This window comes from Dermacentor albipictus, chromosome 3 (assembly GCF_038994185.2).
Source record: "Dermacentor albipictus isolate Rhodes 1998 colony chromosome 3, USDA_Dalb.pri_finalv2, whole genome shotgun sequence".
Classification (NCBI taxonomy): domain Eukaryota; kingdom Metazoa; phylum Arthropoda; class Arachnida; order Ixodida; family Ixodidae; genus Dermacentor; species Dermacentor albipictus.
The window spans coordinates 10,736,651-10,757,253 of record NC_091823.1 but is presented as its reverse complement, the minus strand read 5'-3'; the positions used below and the strand labels follow the sequence as shown (position 1 = coordinate 10,757,253).

General features: G+C 50.1%; 1 protein-coding gene across 6 annotated transcripts in view; it reads right to left on the bottom strand.

Moving 5' to 3' along the window:
• The window catches only part of LOC135919543 (protein Shroom3-like), a 612,939-nt gene that overhangs the window by 237,346 nt on the left and 354,990 nt on the right, over positions 1 to 20,603 (bottom strand). For all 6 annotated transcript variants that reach the window (XM_065453435.2, XM_065453437.1, XM_065453436.1 and 3 more), the window contains one exon: positions 1,461 to 3,345. In XM_065453435.2, the coding sequence (XP_065309507.1) occupies positions 1,461 to 3,345 (1,885 nt within the window). The remainder of the gene's footprint in view (positions 1 to 1,460; positions 3,346 to 20,603) is intronic.

Here is a 20,603-nt window from a genome sequence, read left to right as displayed (position 1 = left end):
ATAATGCTGCTGGTGCTTGACAATGGTCTGATTGGTGCTGCCCTCAACAGGACTCGGAGAGCCCCCTGGCGCACTCTGGGTGGGTCCCACCTCACTAATCCAGTGCAGCGTTGTGGGAGCTATAGCGAGTGCTGACGTGCCCACAACTGTTCGTAGCCAAAAAAAATTATAGCACGAAGTTAGTATAAAATATCGTAGTGCACATCTATACGACCGTATGAAAAGCGCGCAATGTCAAAGGGTTTTAACGCGGGCCATTAGGCTTTGCACCACTAGTAAGCTAGCCCTTCACGGCAGCAGACGAGAGAAGTCGACAACAGACGACACGCCTCGCGTATATATGTTGCTGCAGAGAACGATGTACTCGCTATCGCGATTGGCTTACGCGGTATCTCCGGGACTGCTTTTAGGCCTCTGCACTCGGTCATGATCCATATAGTGTTACTGATTGGCTTTTCATGAAAGGCAACTATAGAATATTAAAAATACCGACAGACACACGCTTTTATATGCGCGCGCACTAGCGAAATTGTGCACTGATCGGCTAACATGAGCGTTAGTATTCACGGCACTGCATGGATTTAATGAGATAGGAGCAGGAGGGGAGGTGGGGCGATGCGAGGGAGCACTCGTAGAAGGACGCGCCGCGTCCGTAATTAAGCCGCGCCGACAACCAAAGGATAAAGACGAGAAAAAGCGGCGTGTCGACAGCTTAGACGAAGGTGCCGACCTATCGCGAATCGCGCGGCGGCAAAAATAGCGACTAACCTGGGCACGTCTGTCCTTTACGTTTCTGGCTGAGCGCAGCATGACGCGAGACGCTTGCCAACTGATTGGCTTAACGGCGAGTTAAGAGAACTGCAGGATAGGAGACGGGCCTAACGCTTTCTATGTTTGTGCCGTGACAAGGTGTTGAGCAGGGCGGCAGTTACACGCCCTGCTCGATGAGCTTAACGACGTGTCAAAAACAAATGCACCACGTAGTATTCCGCCACGCAGTTATGAGTACCATGCAATAAACGCGTCTGTGGCAAATCCATGTTAAACGAGCACGAGAAACATGTGCGGAATATGAGCAGCGTAGTGCGAGCGATATGGTATAAGGAGGCAAGGGAAGCACAAGAGGTCGACTTAAGAGCTTGCTCGAAGACGAAACGCACATCTGGGAGCGCAGCTTTCATTTGACTCACGCTGCGTGATTTGGCGCTTGCTTAGAATATGCAGAGCAGACACTCGATATCCAATATTATCATTCTGCCTACCAGCAAGACACGCTGGTTAAGCAAATGAGCATTTCTTGAGTTCCTGGACTACGCAAGGTTATATGTGCAGATACTTGCTAAAGCTTCGTTTGACTAAACTTTAGCTGACGAAGCTTTAACTGACGAAACCAAAGCTAGTTTTTTGATGGGCTCTTCCGAGGGAACCAGCCTTCCATGCAATGCAAGCGGGAGACCCACCTGAACAACCTGTTGATCCGATCCGCTGACTATTGGCTGAGAAGAAGACGCGAACTTTGGCGCTTTGCTTGCAGTAAAAGAAAGTTCACTACTAGTAGGTCCCTGGTGCGAGTCCTTGGGCACAGCCACAGATAGTTGCCTTTTGAGAGGCGGCACATCGGCGGATGACCTGCAATTCACTGACGGAGTCCGGCTGAGCGACGCGCCGTCGCAAGAACGCCTGCTAGATGCTTCCGCGAGCGACTTGCACGTCGCCGTGACGACGGGACCCCAAGGCGCCTTCGGAGCCACGCTGAGTTGCTGCGTGATGTCCGGCACCGACCAGCTTCGAGGCCCTCTCCAGGGCGCATCAGGTTTCTCTTTCGCATCGTGAGACTTGGGAGATGTCACCGAATTCACCGTCGTCGTCAGCGATGGCGGCTGACTTGACGAAGGCTCAGACACAGCTACCGACCACTTCGCCGACGAAGGAATCCGCGGCAGTGTCCTGTTCCTGTTGCCGCTGCTGTTTCCGCAGTTCTTGGAATCTTGCGACGTCTGGCGTTTGTAGAATGATAACACGGCCTGCTTTTGTATAGCCTTCAGCTCTGGATCGGAAACCCGATGCTTCTTTTCCGGGTCCAAGAACAGCATTTTAGTCGGTTCCTTGCGGCTGGACGACGAATGAGCAGTCATTGAGCAAGCTGGGTCGAAGGCCGCCTTCAGCTGCGCCACGCGCGAACATTCATTGGGTCGGGACGACTGCTGCGTTTTGCTGCGCTCGCAGGGCGCGTAGTACAGCACGCTTTCGGACTCGTGCCTTTTGGGCTGCAGTACGCGTGCGCTGCGCGCCACTGCCGCTTGGCTGGGCGAGACGAGCCTCTGGCTGCCATCGGCGAGGCTACCGTCACAGGAGGACTGCGGCGATAGGCGACCACTGTCCGGTAAAGTCGAGTGGCCGCTGTCAAAGAGCGAGGAGCCGTTGGACGCCGAGAAGGCGCTCAGGTCACTGTAGGAGCCGTGCCACTTGAGCGTGTCCTGGCTGGAGCCGCCGCTGGAGCCAAGCGAGTCGCACGCTGACTCGCTGCCCGGCGGCGGCGGCTCGGTGGCTCGCGGCCAGCCGTCCCGCTCGCCTTCCTGGTACAGCCGCTGGAGGAACGGCGCCTCGCTCCAGCGCTGGTACTGCCTCAGGAACTCGTCGTACCTGCTCAGGTAGGCGTCCGCGCTGCACTCGCTCGACTTGGCATGTTCGGCCGAGAGGCATACGTCGTTGGTACTCGATATGCTAGCGCCGCCGTCGTCTGAAACGGAAGACGACGTCGGTGCCATCGGTGCCTTCTTGGCTCCGGGCTCGCAGGCGCGCTCCAGCACCGGCTGAAGCTGCTGCGTGGAGATCTTGAAGCTCTTCTTGGGCCTGGCGTACCCGTGATTTTTCTCCTTCGGGTAATCTGTTTCTTGCGTCCACGACTTGGACCGGCAAGCCGTCGACGTCGCCGGCGCTGCTAGAGTGACGGGCCACGACGGGTACTTCTCGTGCGAGGGCGCCGGCGCGGGCTTCCTCTCCTTGAGCGGCGGCGGTGGTGGCGGTGGGACCCTGTCGTCGTCTTCGGCGCAGCCGATCTGAGAGCGATCGCCCCAGTTGGGCCTCGTTGCCGGAAGCACGACCGGAGAAAAGTCCAGGCCACTCTGGCTGGCCAGAGCGCTGTACACGGTGCCCTTCTTGAAGCGTCTCGTCACCATGTCGTCATCTTCGCCGCTACCAGGCGCAGGTAGTGAGACTCCTCCTGGTGATCTTAGCGACTCTCCAGAGGCGAAACAGCCCCTTGAACCTCTTCCCTCATCGCCAGTCTCCCGGCAAGTGTCCCGGGCGCCAGCGCCGGGATTGCCTGGGCCCGATGTCCAGGGCCTGCAAAGCATCAAAAGCGAGCCAGAATTAGATACCTGAAGCATGCCAAACAAAGCGTTAACACACGCCTTTTCATCGTCGACATTATAGTCACTCAAACGTCAAAGCAGGTATTGTTACGCAAAATTTTATTGCATCTGTAGCGAGCGCTGAAACTAGATTGATAGCCAGTTGCACAGTTCCAACGGATTCCTCTCAAATTGGAGAAGAATCTGCCATAGCACTTGCAATTGCAAGTACTTCAGCCAAAATTATAGTCAGCGACTCTAAGGTTGCGGTGATGAACTTTTCCAGAGGCAGAATTTCTCCCGAGGCGAACAGAATCCTGCAGACCTGCAGAGATAGCAGGAAAATTGAAATAATCTAGGCACCTGCGCACGCCTCCCTCGCTGGGAATGAGGCGGCCCACGAATTAGCTCGAGGACTCACATTCCGAGCAGGTGGGCTAGCCGAAGGCTTCACGGGGCGAGACCGCTTAGTGTGCTACAGAGAGATCACACAACACTACAGACTAGGGCGGGTTAAATATCCTCCGGCTGATGCATCCTTAAACAAGAGCCAGGCCTCCACTTGGCGTCGCCTGCAAACCAACTCGTTTCCAAGCCCGGTGTCGTGCAGCCTCTACTACCCGGGTCAGTACTCTAGCCAGTGTAAGCTATGTAAAGCCAGGGCTAATCTTAATCACATTCTGTGGGAATGCCCACAGGCTCCCTCTGGGGGAAGAATAACGTCTTTAGAACAATGGGAGACCTTATTACTCAGCTCCGATCCGGAGATTCAACTGAAGACCGTCCAACTGGCCGAAATCGCCGCTAGGGTCCAAGGACTCCTGGCCGCCGTCTAGGTGGGAAGACTTAAAGTCTTCCCTACATCTGTTGGACAAATAAAGTTTTACAATCCAATTGCAGAAAGTCAACTCATATTATTTAAAGTTGCCCAAAACAGTATATTTAGAAAGCTCATCACCCGTGACCCAAGGCAAAAATTTCGGCCTTCATAAACAAGCATGGCTTATTGTGCAAGCTTTGTTAAAGTAAAATATTGAGGAACTGTAAGCAAACAGTGTTAAACACGAATATTTTCTTTTCCTTACTGAATCTTTTTTTTTTTTTTAGCGCGCAGCCAGTTGCGCAGTGGTGTCATTACTACATTTACAAGAATAGTTTCGTGCACAGGTTCTGCGAGATGAACGGTGCGATAAAACAAAATACCGAGATTACAGGTGGGAAAGCGAGCGTCAGAGAGGACAGTACGTGAAATCATAGCCCATCCAGTCTTCCTCATTTAATTTCATGCCCACGCCACCTAGAGATACGGATGAAGCAAGTTCTCAGATGATGAGATAGCAATAGACAGGCTCTGATTACTTCGAACATTAACCACACTGCTTCGACAATAAAAAGCCCATCCAAGAGGGCTGCACTTTTCCTAGTTAGCTGAAGCACACCTATGCTCATTATCGTTTGCGGCAGATACCCGGATAATTCTGCGTTTCTCTGAAGTAGCAGTCACAAAATAGAAAAGAGAAGTTTGTGAAACAACGCAGACACTAGGCGGTAGTACAGAACCACAAAAGAGGCGAGGCCGAAAAGCGGAAAGTGCAGAGAAACGCCACGCTAATCTTAATTAGACCGTGCATTGATTTACGACGGGCCGGGAGGTAACGGTCTCTCCTTCTTTTTCTTCCTATTTAGTTTGTTTTCTCGGCTGATGGAAGTGGGTATACTCTTTGTGTCGCAGTGCGAGCGCGTTCTCCCGGCTCCCGAATCGATGCCCATAATTGTAAAATCAATAAGCTACGCGCTAAACGAGGTCGCTAGCGTATTTACCACCCCCTCTGTTCGTTCTTTTCCTGCGCTGTTTATTGCCCCTGGCGAGCAGGCACCGTTTATTTTAGCTATCGAGCACGCTAGTGTGCACCTTCCCTAAAGAGAAGTTGGCGCGTGGTACGCAAACAACTCCGATAAGGAGACAGGCATGATAAGCAGCTCGGGGCTAAAACGGCGGCGTTCACCTAAAATATCGAAACAGCGAAGCGACAAGTTCACAACCTTCTCTCCAGCACTGCCACCACGTGCACGATCTACAGGAAGGTGAAAGATCGTGGAGCAGCAGTGCAAAGTTGTGCGCTCGTTCGTCAAGAGCATTACGGAAATCGAGGGACCGCATGCTACCGAAAACGCAGCGTCACAGGCGAATCATCGAGAAGCAGGCGTGCTCGCGCCCAGTGCAACGTGGTCAATACGCGCCTAGTCAGAGAGCAGGCGCGTTGGTCTTCATTTCTATTCGACGGCGATATAGTCGTTAAGGTTGAACTATATCTCGCAATCTCTGCCGTAGGCATCATGCGTAACGTTTCTCTGGCAGAAGAGGCGGCCAGAAAATAAAGCGCACTTTGTCACCGCGCTTCTGCAGGATTCGATCCCGAGCTCACGACATCAGCCGTCGTGCCGTTGCCACTGTTGTCGTCGTCATTGTCCCACCATCGCCGCCGTGGCCTTTCTTGTTGCCTCCGTCGTGAGCGATCGCGCCCTCCTCTCTCCGCCATCATTGTAATCGTGCCGTCGTTGTCATCGTCGCTGTCGTCGTCGTCGTGCCGCTGTAGTCGTCCTTGTCGCCACTGTTGTCGAAACAGATATCTCCGTTTGTCTGTGTGGTACATATCGTTTTTATCTATGTGACCCGCTACATTTTCGTATCTGTTTATGCCATTCTAACGAGAAATAAGACGACAAAAAGAGGTGTCGCAGTCAAAAGGCGCGCGCTTTGTCGTGAGGGCGGCCCAAAACAAAGACCGCGCGAGAACGTCGTGTCCTCTTCGATCGCAGTCTGGATGTCGACGGCAAAAGAAAAGTCCATCAATTAGGTAAGCGGCGCGTTCGGACAAGGGACAATCCGCGTCTCCCCTGCTTCCTTTTTGCACTCCCCGCTTCTCGCCCACCACACCGTCAGGAGCACAATAGCACCCCGCTTCTGACCAGCGCCCCCTAACGACCCCGGCGGCGTTGGCCGCCTGGAAAGATGGCGTTCCACAGAAGCGCAGTTGCGACAACCCGCGTCCCCTTTCAAGCAAGGAAGCACGGCAGGCCCGGCCGAGCAATGGGAGGCGTGCGCGATCCTTTGACGCGAATGCCCGCGCTTTCGGCGGGACTGCAGGACGCTCGGCAGAATATTGAATGCGTCTCCCTTCGCGTGCGGGCTTCAGAGATGTGGCAGCGAATGAAAACAAGAGAGACAAAAGGAGAGGGAGAAAGAGGACGGGTCGTAGCACACACGCTTACAAGTGAGAAGACATCGCTTTGGGTTTACTTAACGTGTGTTCAACGGCAGGTTGCAGTTATATGTCAAAACAGGCGGAGGAAAATGAAGTAAGTAAAATGTTTTGCTTTCCGTTTCAAACTTTTTTCTTGCGCTCACGACGGCTTCAGAAACCGTTTTTATATTTTTTTTTCTTTATCGGATCGTTAATTTGTTCCACCGAGGTCCTCTTTCACTCCGCTTTCTTTCGTTTTATTTTATTTTTTGCAGCTTCCCGGTATTCAGTGCGATTTTTAACTTGTAACACGTTCAAGATATGCCCACCGCTACAGTGTCGAGAGTTTGCACTTATATATTCAAGCTTTAAAAGATGGATTAGCATCTGATAGAGCATCTTTCGAAGGCTTTGAAGCTAATGCTAATGATGATTTGTGAAATATAAGCAAGAATTAGAGCAACCTTTTTACAAGCTTCTGCACAAATGTTTCAGAAGCAACTATGCAAAAGGGAGAGACAGAGAGAGAGAAAACTAGAAGAAGAAAGTCTGGCGCGAAATCCAGAACCACAAGCTTGTTTGTCACTGAGATAAGGCTTTATCACTTATCAGTGGTCTCACCTGAGAGACAAGGTATCACGCCAATTGCAACATGGGTTTTGAGTAAGCCACGTTGTTAGACAAATGCAAGATATGCGAACATAAACCGTCCAGCCGCGGGGAGACGTGCAAAGCTCCTGTTCCTTTCGTATTTTTTCCTTCATAGGCATTCGAGCTCAGTTCAAAGGGCCATTCCTTTCAAACTTCAGCCATTGCTGTGGAGGACCATTTACTCGAAGGCATTCGTCACAAGATCTTAGCTTCTAGCAGAACAGAGATAAACTTCACAATAGAATGAAATGCAAATACGCCCCTGTTGAAGAAAGGCCTTGCATCGTTGTCGTCCGACGCACCACGGAACTCGACAGACGCAGTTACGCGGCATGCTTTTTTTTTTTTTTTGGAACGAAGGTTTAGTAACAAGCTCCCGAATATATGAAACGCCGTAAACACATTTACGAGATGTCGTGAAAACGAGGTGGGCGATTAAGTCTGCGAATTCCGCAGCGCCCATGCGTAGAGCAGCCGGTCCGGCCGCATAACAGATCATACGGCTTAGTTCGCAAGCGCACTGAAATTTCACCATTCGTCAGTGCCATGCAGCTGCTTAGGTCGGAACAGTGCAAAAGAAGTGCAGTGCAGCTATGGCTACATACTATTCGCCTTAGCAGTAGGATCAAGTATTGAAAAATTCGAGATTATAAATTACCGCATCGTATTTCAACCATATAAAAGCGCAGCAAAAAACGCCGCATAGAAGCCGCCATCAAACACTTATAGAAGCCCATGATGAAGCTTTAACCTTAGAAATATACTTAAACTATTGCAAGCATAGCACTGGGAATCGAACAGCTAGCCCGCAACACAGTAGTGGGAAGAAATGTAGTGGAAGGAGCGTATACTTCCGGGCGCCGAAACCTCGTTTTCTTAGCTATAGTTCTGTATCCTGCGATTGTGCGAATGCATGCTTTGGCTGTCACAACTGCGGGCACATATTGCTACCAATGAATTTCAGAAATGAACAACAGCAGATATTTTAACCTACGGCTAGTCCTTTCTCGCATACGCCTTTAACGTCTTTTCCAGAAGAAGGCTGCATGCAATAGAGACGTGTACAAACAGCCGCCGTCACACAACGCTATTCAATTGGAGCACGGTCGGATGATCATCGTGAGCAACGTGCCAAGACATTAGCGAGATTCCCGGTCGGACCTCATTTGCTGTACGGCGCCCGGCGCGCTGCCCGTTACGACGAAGGCACCGGGCACGACGAACTTCGCCTCCAGCCGGCGTCGAAACGATGGGCCTCAGGGGATGGTCAGAAGGCGCGCCTTGCACCGAGAAAATGGACCGGGCGATCATGAATAATATATCAATCCGGCGCAGCCTTCATTTCCATCTCCGGAACACCGTCGCGCAGGCATGAGCGACTATCACAATGGATGACAGCGGTTTAACGGCGTGAGTGTAGATATATAGCGGCATCTCTGTCGGACGTCGCGATATGCGGGGTGTCGCAAGTAAAACGTCTCGCATGGGACTATTACCACCAGAATAAGGGCTCCAAATAAAGTATTAAAGGAACTGGTACATGCAAGAGGCGGCAATCCTTTCTGCATCAAGTTTACTACAAGAAGCATGCAGCCTGTACGAAGAGTATGCGGCGTTTAAAAAAGAAAAGAAAGAGAGCACGGTTACTCTAGGTATAGGCATGCTCTTACGCGCGAAATAATATTGTCACCAGAGCTATGCAGGCATTCGCGTCTCAAGATGTGTTTACGGTAAATGCAGAGCAGCCCGCATTGAAGGAAAAGGCTTTCCAGTTGCAAGAACTGCATTCGCAATTAGGAGAACTACACATTTCACCGCGCCACCGATAAGCTGTACCGCCACTTAGAAGGAATTTGTCCGTTTGCAGAAAGATAACAGTTACTCAACACTGCACAAAGAGGTTCAAGCGAAGATTAGTCTTGAGTATACATACATCAATTATGTGCTATGAATGGGGTTGTTATGTGTCACGCAAAGGTGTACGCCTGCATACACGTGCTTAGCGCAGTCATTGGGTCAGTGCTGCTGAGTCTGTGCTAGTTCTTCTTTTTTTTTTTAGCAACCGCTTCGCATACGACGTTTCTGTGATTTTTTCATAACAGGTAGAGTCGTTTTTTGCCGCTTTAAGGTAGGAGAGTCATCTTTTTTTATTTCACTTTATTACCACCCCTTGTTGCCTTCGCAATCTCTCGAACTGAAGGAGTCGTGCTGCACACACTCACGCGTTACACTGCCTACTAAATTGGATCTTTGCACTATGTTCTTGAATCTTACTTATGCTTTCGAAGAAGACAGTCGTCATTCACCTAAACGACATATCATCCTGGTTAGCTCACTTGGTAGAGCGAGCGCTTCGCAAAGGCGGTGGCGCCGGGTTCTGTCTCCAAACGATGAGAAACTTTACTTCGCAGGAGCCCTCGCGTGCTTTCTTTAGTAACTAAGCGCTGTACTTTCTCGGAGATGTCAGCATTCGTTTTCACGAATGTTCCTCCACGTTTCTGATTTTCCCTAAGAACTGACCAGCTCGATACATTAGGTCTTTCAGCACGCAAGAAAATTAATTACGACGAAACGACGGCCTCGTTACTGGCCTCCACAGTGGTCTCAACGCTCTCGTCGACCCTTAATATACTACACAAGAAGAGGCAGACATACTCCTGAATCCTCGCGTGGGAGCAAATAAACTCCTCCCAGCTGCCGGGAAGCTTGTTCGGTTGGTAGCCGCACCTGACGGTCGCAGAGCCAACATTGGATACAACACCGCGGAATAAACGGAAGATAACGCCGAGAAGAGAGCCAGCGCGCTGCACGTCTCATTGCACACAGCGCCGTTGTGTAAGGCGCTGGCGTTATATCCCGACTCATAAACGGAGACATCGGGCGGATCTCTGAAACCGTAAACGAATGCGCATTGCGCAACAGGGTTTCAGCGGGGGCGTCGATGGCGAGCACAGACGGGCGCCTCTACTCCCGAAGGGCATGCAGCCCGCGTGTCGCAACGCGACTGGCCAATCGCTTATTTCCGAGCAATGACTCAAGATGCTTAGGGGGCAGTGGACGATTCCCTAAACGACCTCTATACATGTGGCCCACGCATTGAACACACACGCACTTGCATGCGCGCCCACGGGCTTATGTAAGGCACTGGAAGGTGAAAATACGATCTGCTAGAGCAGCGGCATAGTGCTAGAAGAACGGATGCGGAGTACCGGGTGGCTAAGAATTGGGAGTCGTGAAAGCGGGGACATTGGCGGCTATATACACCTTTGGAAAAGAGAAAAAGGCGGCACGAGACAACGCTGTCCTGTGTCGTCTTGTCAGAACGCGACCCGCACTTTCCCTCGGTTCGAAAGATGAACCAACCAACAAATCAACCGAAGACGAACAAACTCTCTAAACTTTTGAATTTTACTAAATACGCCTTTTCGATTAGGGTTCCTACAGTCGTCGCCATAATTCTTGTCGGACTGTTTCGAGCTTGCTTCAGCACATGCTCTACCACGCGCTCCAGCACATGCTTCAACCGCTGGCAAGGGTGCAGAACTCGCCGTCTAGGAGAGCTTGACAATACTCCAAGAATGCACGTGTTCTGACGTCAGAATACAAACAGTATGCCGACAGTCTACGTTCGGTTGCCACAGTAGAAAGTAAAGGTAAACCAAGAACTCTGTGAGGTACCTTGTTGCTGCAGTAGACTTAATAATAAGGCTGATGTTGACGAAAGAATATCTGCGAATCCCACGCATATGTGGGAATCGGTCACAAGCGAAGCTTTCTTTGGCGTTTATTCAAATGCCATCATCATCACTTCTACTTCACTACTACGGAGCTCAACACTCCTCCTCTATGGATGATGATGATAATGACGATGATGATAATCATCCCTTGATGATGATGATAATAATGATGATGATTTTCCCTTCATTAATGATGACGACGACGACGATGACCATAATGTGTTTGGCGCATACCCACTCACGAAAATTGATTGGCCAAGAGTCGGGCAGATCTTACGTATGTGTTTTAAGGTAATGAATTTAAATATCTATAATTTTGTTGAGTAAATGTAGCCTGCTTCTTCACTTCTCTGTAGCTTGACGCTCCTGGCTCAATGCATGCTCTGGTCTAATTTTGTTCCCATTACTTTTTTCTCCACACTTGGCTGCTTTTGAAGCCGACTTCCTCACTTTTCTGAAGCCAACTTCTTCATTTCGTACCTCTTATTCTGCATGTCTATTCGAAACCAGTGGCACATATCCATTCCGGGTGATCGGCCAAGAATGTTTACGTACCTGCAGTGGTGCATGCCAAGTTAGTTGCACATACAGGGTACCCAATGGCCCGAGTTGTTTATTCGAGCACATATCCAGCGGAACATACCCAGTACCCCAAGTTGTATCATCGGCAAGACAGCAACAGAATCTGCAAAGTGGGGAGAAGAAGCAAAGAAAGCTTCGCTTTGAAAGGGACCGACCTTGGAGCAAGCGTGTACCGGCCCACACATCACACACGTAGGCCGCTGCGCACCAAGCACGAACGCGAGCCACGCTTCTGACTCCTCGTCCTGTCATCGCCGTCACGACGGCATTGTTGTCGTCTCGTTCTTAAACGCAGGATGGAGCGCGGGTCGTAAAGAAAAAGGACAGATGAAACGTTAAGGAAATGCGTGTTCCCGCATTTCTTTCCGCGGCAAAACGTCCAAACCCACAGCGGCACCGAACCTCGCTTCCTCCGCGTCCTGTTTACCGACGTAGGATTGATCGCCGCGGCCGCAGAAACACAGCTTCCGAGTCTAGGAAGAAGAAAAGAGACTGACTCTTCCTTTCCAGTTTTTTTTCTTCTCTATCTCTCTACGGACGACTCAAGCATCTGCTTCAACTCCGTCCTCCTCCTCCTCCTCCTCCTCCTCCTCCTCCTCTCTCTCTCTCTTTGGAAGCCGGAGGAAAGTTTATCTCTTCCTTGTAACTTGTTTCAGACTTCTCTATATCCTACGACTCCCACTTCGTTCGTTCATCCGCCGTTGTTTATTTTTATATATAAAAAGGGGGCGGGAAGGATTGCAATTTTCGTTATTTTTCACTCATTCCTTCGCGCAGATAGGCGCCCGCTCTGCAACCCGTCCCATGTCCTCCACTACGGACTCGGCGCTGCCACGAAAGACTCTGCAGCCGAGATAAATTTCCAGACCCCCCCCCCCCCCCCACCTACCGACACAGCAATACCGCTCGCCTACGCCGCTGCGTCGTCGTGAGAGCTGCGAGCTGCTTGCCTTTTACTTTGTGGCCCCCACCCTTCCCCTCCTGTATACCTTCCCTTCCCAGCCATTGCATCCTACCCCCGTACGATAGGCCTGCGCTTGCTTTTATCACTCTTCTCGTATCTCCGCCCTTTTCTCTCTCTCCTTCTTTTCTTTATGTGCCACATTTTTCTCAGTGTTGCGCCCACTTCTTTCATATTATGCGGGTCTCGTCTTCTGTTTACCCTTCGAGCGAAGCCGGGCCCGTGATAGGTTTCCAGGGGCCAACGAAGCCTGCTCTTACGGTTGGCGTTTACGCGTCTCCGCTATAACACATTGCCGGACAGAATTTATATTTGTTTGTTTGTTTACTTATTTCGCCCACATCATGTCGGCGAGTCGATTTTTTTCTTCTTACCTCATAGGCACGCCAGGACATGTCAATGACGTCTCTGTGTCCCCACTATATCCTTCTTACAGCTTTTTCTTTTCGTCTTCTTGCAGAAGGGCGAGCGTAAACGGCATCTGCACATTTAAGCTAAGTTTCTTTTTATGCGAGTACATCGGGCCTACAGTGTACGTGGTCTCGCAATATAATGTAAAAATGTAAAACAAGAAAAAAAATAATGCAGGCATAAAGCAACGGCGTTCAACGTCTGTCTTGGAGCCAGGGATACATAAATGTCAGCGCTAGCGGGAGAAAGTTTCGACACGAGCTTATAGGGTACCTTCTATCACTTCTTCCTTTTTTTTTCTTTTTTTTTTGTGTGTGTACGACAGCGTAGCCCGCGGTGGCAGTTCATTCATCCAACAGCTTCCGAAATTCGAAGCAACCTGAGAGCGCGACGGGGGTTTACTCCTGTTAATCGACGCGTGATGCTTTATAGATCCCCTTGGAAAAGTAGTTACTGTGTATGAGGTGTATAAGCAAATGCGACTCCTTGGGTAAGCTGTTCAGGAACCTAGTTTTCTGTTTTCTGCACAACGCTGCTGGCACTAAAAAAATATAAAGGCCTTGTGCTTACCACAGCGACAGTAAGCAGATTGGTATATTAAGATTTTCCGGCCCAACAGACTTTGAAGGGTGCAGGCAACTCGATTAAAAAAAACGTTATGCGGCCTTGCGTGCCAAACCACGATCTGATTATGAGGCACGCCGTATTGGGGGACTCCGGAATCATTTCTACCACCTGGTGTTCTTTAACGTGCGCCTAAATCTCGCTACCTCGATCGCACGAATGTAAAATGATATACATAAGCAGAGTAATATTTACATACGTGCTTTCTTCTTTACTATGTTTTGGTAACGTACGCTATAAATGGACGTTTTCATGTCGCTGATACGTACAACGCGCTCTATATACTGCGCCTCTAAGGAGCACTCTGTGTCTTCGTCCCTCAACGATATTACAGTGATGTTTTCTTTTGTCTACCATCCCTGCTATGGTGTGGGTGCTGGGTCGGTCAGGCCTGGGCGGACTTATACACAAGCAAAGGTTGCATGCACACTGAATGAAGGAGCCAGCAAACGGGCTTATTAGAGTGTGTATGAGCACCTGTGTTCTGCGTAACGGAACAATTTAATTTCTACATAACACTTGAACCTTTAATGTCGACTCACAGTTATCTTTCAAGCACACCGACCTGTTAATGGAATAGTGAATTATATTGCCACAGTGCCCGCAAAAGAGGAGACTAGGGCACGCATTAAAAAGAAACAGCCTTGTTCTTTTCCGTGTTCCCTAGTGAAACGGTTTGCCTTTTGCTCACTTGTGGCACTTACCCACTACGGGGGATGGGCCAAGAAGCCCGCGGTTAAAGGTTAAAGGAAAGGGGAGAGAGGTAACCTAAATGGAAAATTAAATTGGGTTGAACTATAACGTCCATGTTAATTTTAAAAATATATATTTACGTGGCATATATAGAAATTAAAAAAAATTGTAACCATATATAAACAGCAATTTTTTGGGGTGGTGGTATTAAAATAATTTCGAAGGCGCAATCAAGAATTTAATGATCTCTCCAATTATTGATTTCGAGAATTAACATGGTAGCCTTCTTGTGTCACAGAGATAGTCGCCCCCATCGAAATGCGAACCTTCTTACAGTGCATTAAAGTGTCATAATCCACATATGTTTCAACATTTACTTTAACAGGCTTCATGCGCTTAGTACGGTAAAACTTTTTTTTTCTGTTTCATCTGATACGGATTTTTATAGGTTGTTTACCGATTTCATTCGATTGTATTGTTAAACTCTAGTTATGATGGGGACTGGCCATCACCATCGCGTTTTCACTTCTTTTGCGTTTTTCACTCTACCAGATATTGTATAAAATCCGTCTTTATTTTCTGCTTCTTTTTCCTGTTTTTCTTAGCTTCTGTTGGACGGTTACACAATTTCTCATAGTATCTAACGTCTTCCTATATTACTTACATTGTACACATTGCACTGACGCTTGGCCTTTTCCATCCCCACCCCCTTTGCTCTAACGCTCAGCACACTGAATTATTGGGCGAAGTTTCGCGTTACCAAACGATTTCTTTTAACAGAAATCGTTTGGAAATCGTTAACAGAAATTTTTTGTGACTTAAAAATCAGAACCCAATTCATTGGTTGCTACACACGTGTTGCTTTTTGAAGCAGCTGAGAAGAAATACTAATCGATGCCTGTATAGAAGAGCGCGCTCGAGAGAGTCTCTCTGTTCTCGGGTTGCGATTGCTCTCCTGCCCTTTCTTCGCGACGGCCTTGGAGGCACGCTCGCGAAAGCTCTTGGACGGCATTATAAAACGCAGTAATCGCCTTTCATGCAAATCTCCCCGTGCGCGGCAAAAACAGGAGCTCCCCGGAGAGAGGCATGCTCCACAAGCAAGTGCAGAAGTATGGAGGCAATGCGGCATGTCTACAGGAATATGAGGACGGTTATATTGGCGAGAGAGAGGCGAGTTCACTGGTGGTTGTTGGGGAGGGGAGGAAGGGTAAGGAGAAAGAAACGAGGCAGCCCATGGGGAAAAGGGAGGAACTTGACAAGGAAATGTGGGATGGTAGCCAGAAGAAATCGGGAAGTTGCTATGCAACGAACAGAGGGAAAACGCATGGAGCCTGTTTCAGTCGACTGAAACGAGAAACGAACGGCGTAAGTGTCACGATTTTTTACGATAGTTTCTTTTCAAACAATAGAGAAAACCAGTCGATCACCTGGGAGCATGGGGATCAGAAGAGCGTTCATCGGTCTGGCGAGAATCCGCGGCAATTTAAGCGAGGACAGTTGAAAAAACATTTCTCCCCTTAGAGTGGGAAATAATAGGCAAAATTTGTTATGAGAAGCTGGAAAAAAAGAAGGGGGAAATTTTCAGATACGAGCGAGAAAATGAGCACACTTCTCAGAGAAATAAATCGTTGTCTGCACAGAGCCCTATTGGGGGAAAAGGGAAAATACAGAGCTTATCTGAACGGCCATGATAGCACTTAAGTGCAAGACGTATGCGGGCAGATTTACGAGGGAAATAGGGCAATGCGGGACAGGTGGAGAGTATTCGCGTGTTCAAGAAAAATATGCGCGGCATAACAGAATACTAGAGAAGGGCAATATAAAAAAGCATTACTTCAAGGACGCGCGCCTGCGAGGATCGATGTCGAATACCGACTTCTTACGATGGGCATAGACGATGGCGCAGTGAAATGCGTGCATGTTTTTCATTCTAGAGCACCAGTTATAAGCGAGCCGTCCAGTAAAATGCACGATAGAAAGAAATCAGCATAAACCGACATATACTGGGCGGATTAGACGACGGAGCGTAGCATTGCCATTTTCTGCACCACGCAGACTTGCTGGGTTGTGCCCGCGCATTTCGGGCCCTCCGAGGAAACACATCTGTGGAAAGAAGAATGCCACGCCATACGTCCTATGCACTGTCGGTGTTGTGGACGAGATTCCGCTTACGTGCAGAAAGGTTTATTTCGGACAAACCGCCGATGCGTCAACGATCGGGCGCTGGAACAAGATCAATCTGTAGCTAAGAAAGATTCATTTCCTTTGCCTATGCATGGTGGGTCCTGTCCCTGCGAGCCAATTCTCTCCGGTATTCGAATTCTAGGTAGGCGTGGCAATGCTTTGACCAAAGAAATCATGGAGGCATTTCATACTAGCAAGTGTCAGGGTTGGGGGCTCAATCCCATCGCTCGTGATCCGTTGTCAAGATTGGAGTCCGGCATGAACTCGAAGGTAGCTGGCCCATGCCGTCGTCCAACTTATCCACGCTGAGGACGTTGATGAAGGGAAGAACTGCTTCTCATCGAGAACGAGGAATATGGGTTTATTTACAGTATTTATATCAGTCTAACATGACTGCTTGAGAAAAGGTGTGTCAGTTCAACATGATTGCTTAAGAAAAAGTGTCTCGAGCATTCGCACCACAGCAGTTTTTAAACACTCGGTCCTCCCGCGATACAAGGTGACGCGAACGTTCGTTTACTCATTGTAAACTCGCCGCCGCCCCGCAGGACCGTTTACACACACAAAGGCACACACATTCCAATGCACGGAGCCGACGTCAGAGGGGAGCCGTTCCGGGTAGCTCGGAGCCATTCTGGGTAGCTCGTTGTCCCGCGTCCCGGTCGGCGCGTGGGAAGCAACAAAAAACGGCTTTCCCGCGGCAGCTCGCGCACGCGTAGCAGATCAGGTCCGCGCTGGGGAGTTCGGGCACAATAGTTCGCCCACCGAACTCATTCCGTCACAACGGCGATGGGGCTAGAGGATGGCGGCGGTTTCAGCACAAAGCCCGCTTCATCGAACGCATCCTAGCTGAAGCGACGGAGAGTGGGGAATGCGCGTCTTGTTCCCCAGTCGTAATTGGGTGGTAATCCCGCATTGCAGCTCGCCATTCTTAACACAAGAAAGAGAGCGCCTGTATCAGCGATACGTCGGTTTTCTGCGTATCAAAGAAAAGTAGTTTTTAGAAATGATGCTGCAGTCTGTATGCTCTTTGATGTGACGCATTGGCTGGCTTAATGGACAGAACGCTTCCGCGATCCTGGTCTGCTGTGTATTTAAGTAGGCGAAATATTCTCAATAAAATTTAGTTGCGAGTAGCGATTGTCCTGTGCGTCGGCGTCTTTCTCTTGTCCCGTCTTGAAACTGCGCTTACCAGTATTCGTTTATTACTAGAAGAGGGCTGAGGGCAGAGTGAAGTTGGCCGAACCAATTGCGACTGCGCGGTAATTACATGGTGACGCCGGCCCAGAAAAATAAGCAAAATCGAAAAATTATCTACTGACCAGCTCGTGGCATTTCGTGATACAAAACAACTTTCTGACGGTCAGAATAGAGAAAACAGAAAAAAAGGAGGGGGCAGAAAATAGTATATATGAGCAGTGCACCGTTTGCAACGTTTGTGTGTGGATTAAACAATGATATCTATAGGTGCACTTACCTGTAGCAAGCCGAATTATTTTTCAAAGAATACGATATAATGTACGCATTAACGAAGACCTAATAAGGCGCAATTCGTTTTAATTTCTACCTCTTGCTAGATAATACCGAGATTACGAGATAATGTCAGGTTATAATGTCGTGTCTAAAATTCATCTTAAATGCACGACACGATAAACGCAACTTGAAGCAAAGCCTCTGCAGCATTACGTCCTAACTCACTAGCCACGATGACAATGCAAAAGTTAAGAGAAAAGACAAGAGAGAAGTGGACGCTGAGGAAACAGGCGGGAGTCAGATAATCACAAGCAAACATATCTTTGCAATTGCATATAAATTATCTAGGATATTTTTTTCGTGGCATAATGCGAAAGCACACGAATAAAACAGCAACGTGCGAGTTGATCACTCATCTGTTTGTTCTCAACTGCCACAACTGCTTCTTTTTACCACAGCGTGACTAGTCAATTGCGCGAATTCGCCATGCAACGGTGCGCCTGAATGTCAGGAGCAGAAAGAAAGTGGCTCAGCAGTCTTCTCTGGAAACGACACTGCGCTAAAGCATCGCCGCGTGGCGTCGCTCCATGGCGCTCGGAGGCACCAATGGCTCGGAACAAAGCTTATCGTCACCCCCTTTAACGAAAAAGCACGTCACCTCCTCACCACCCAGGCGCTCAGCCCCTCCAGGACACTCGCACGGCACCCTTCACCTCTCAACGCGCCCGTAAAGTGGAAAAGCCCAGGCCACCGCGCTTTTCTCTTAGGTAAGATGAACAGGCTCTGCAAATACGGCCGTCCCGCCAGACCCTCTGAAGCCGTCGCCGCCAAACTCAGGGTCTTATAGGGTAAGAGAAGCAAGAGTGAAAAAAGAAATGCGAGAACGCGGAGAAACAAAAGGACAAAGCCGCGCACCAACGGCTCAGCGGTCCATCCCCGCGTCTTCACAATCCCATCTTCGCAGCCGCCGACCGACTCAGCTTCGCCCTAGGGGGTTCGGGTCTCCACGTCCCTTCCCCTGCGAACGCCGGTCGGTAAACAAACAATGGCACAGCAAGTACACAAAACAGGCAGCTGCTGCAGCGCGCTGCCCACAAGGGGACAAACGGGGTAGCGGCCTCCCAGCCTTCTCCTTCATCTTCTTCCTTCGGAGCAAACCAGCCAGCGAGAGCTGCGACGGCCAGCAGCTCGAACGACAAAGGAACGGACGGCGCGAGCGCCTTACGCAGGAAAAGCCTCCGGCAGAATCCGTCGCCGGCAGCAGCTCCGGTCTGGTGGCAGAGTTGAGCGCGCACTCGTTTGTTTGTCATGCGTGCACGCTTACGCACGGCGCACATTACACCGGCCGGGCTGAAAGGGCGCGGCGCGAGTTCCCCGTGACGGGCGCTTGCGCGCTTGCCTGGCTGTTCGCCAGTCTTGCTTGTTTGCCGCGGCGCAAACTCAACGCGGGCGAGCGCGGAGGCGGAAACACCGAGCACACGCCGGCGCCCGCGGCGCGAGTCCAGTTTTTCCCCACTCCTCGTTCCGGGAGAGGCATCGGCAGCTCCCCGGAGACGGCGGCAGATGCGGCGGCAAGAAGACTTTCGCAAGCGACAGAGCGAACCAGCTCGAATCATCCACGTCGCACGGGACGCTGGGGAAAGGGGAGCTTGGAGAGGCACACACGGCGAGGTTCTGTCTTCGTACTGACGCGTCAGTCAAGTAGAAGCCGGCGACGACCAACAGGGCGATAAAAACAACAAAAACGAAAGAGTCTTGAATATAAGCGGGCCCACTGCACGAAGAGTGAGCGAGGCGTCTCGCTCCGCAAGGCGTCTCGCTCCGCAAAGCTTCTCGGGCAGCGCCGTGTCGGTGAAACAAAAGCTCTTAGAAGCCGAAAAAAAACGAGAGACGGAAAGGACGCGTTGAATGAATGCCATGGGAATGCCAAACCCTCTCGCCACTCCCAACTTCCCGTTTTTCCCGTCCCTCGGAATCCCTTAACTCCCGAGTGCGGCTCCGTTTGCCCTCGGCCCAAGCACCGAATAAGCCGAGAGAAGCAGACAGTGAAAAGAGATGAAGGAGTTCGAGATAAACTGAAGGCGGATGTACGTTAGGGAACGGCGGAACGGCGAAGCAAACACAATGACACAAACACTGAGAGACGGGCAGCCGTTATAGACGAGATTTCAGGCGAAACTTGGTCGGGCCCCTTTTCGTCGCCCCGTTCCAGCGTCAATTGTTGTTTCTTTTCCTTTTAGCTTCCTCTTTCTGACGCCATTTCTGTTCTTGCTCTCTCTACGGTGCTTGCCTCCTCCGCGACCTCCTCCCCAACAGCTCAGGTAGAAAATCTGTCGACGTGTCGCGAATGCGAATGGACGTTGCGAGAATGGGCTCGCGAGGACGGCTTTCTTTCGGGCGGCTCCAGGCATTCAGCGACGCGAGACTTGGAGCAGCAACCATCACAAGGCGCGCCTTCTTCTTTTACGCCTCGGGGGAGAAATTTTCCAGCACTACGCCCCGAACCTCACCGCCTTCTGCATTCCTTTGCTGTAGAGAAGCTATCCTTGCAGTGCTGCCGCAGCTTACACAAGAGTATCGAGGTTTGCATGAACTCAACCACACCAGATAGTGAAGCAAGCCCAATATGATGTCGTCAGCGCGAGAACCTTGCCTGATCTCCCATTATTTATGGGATCTGTTCTAAGGG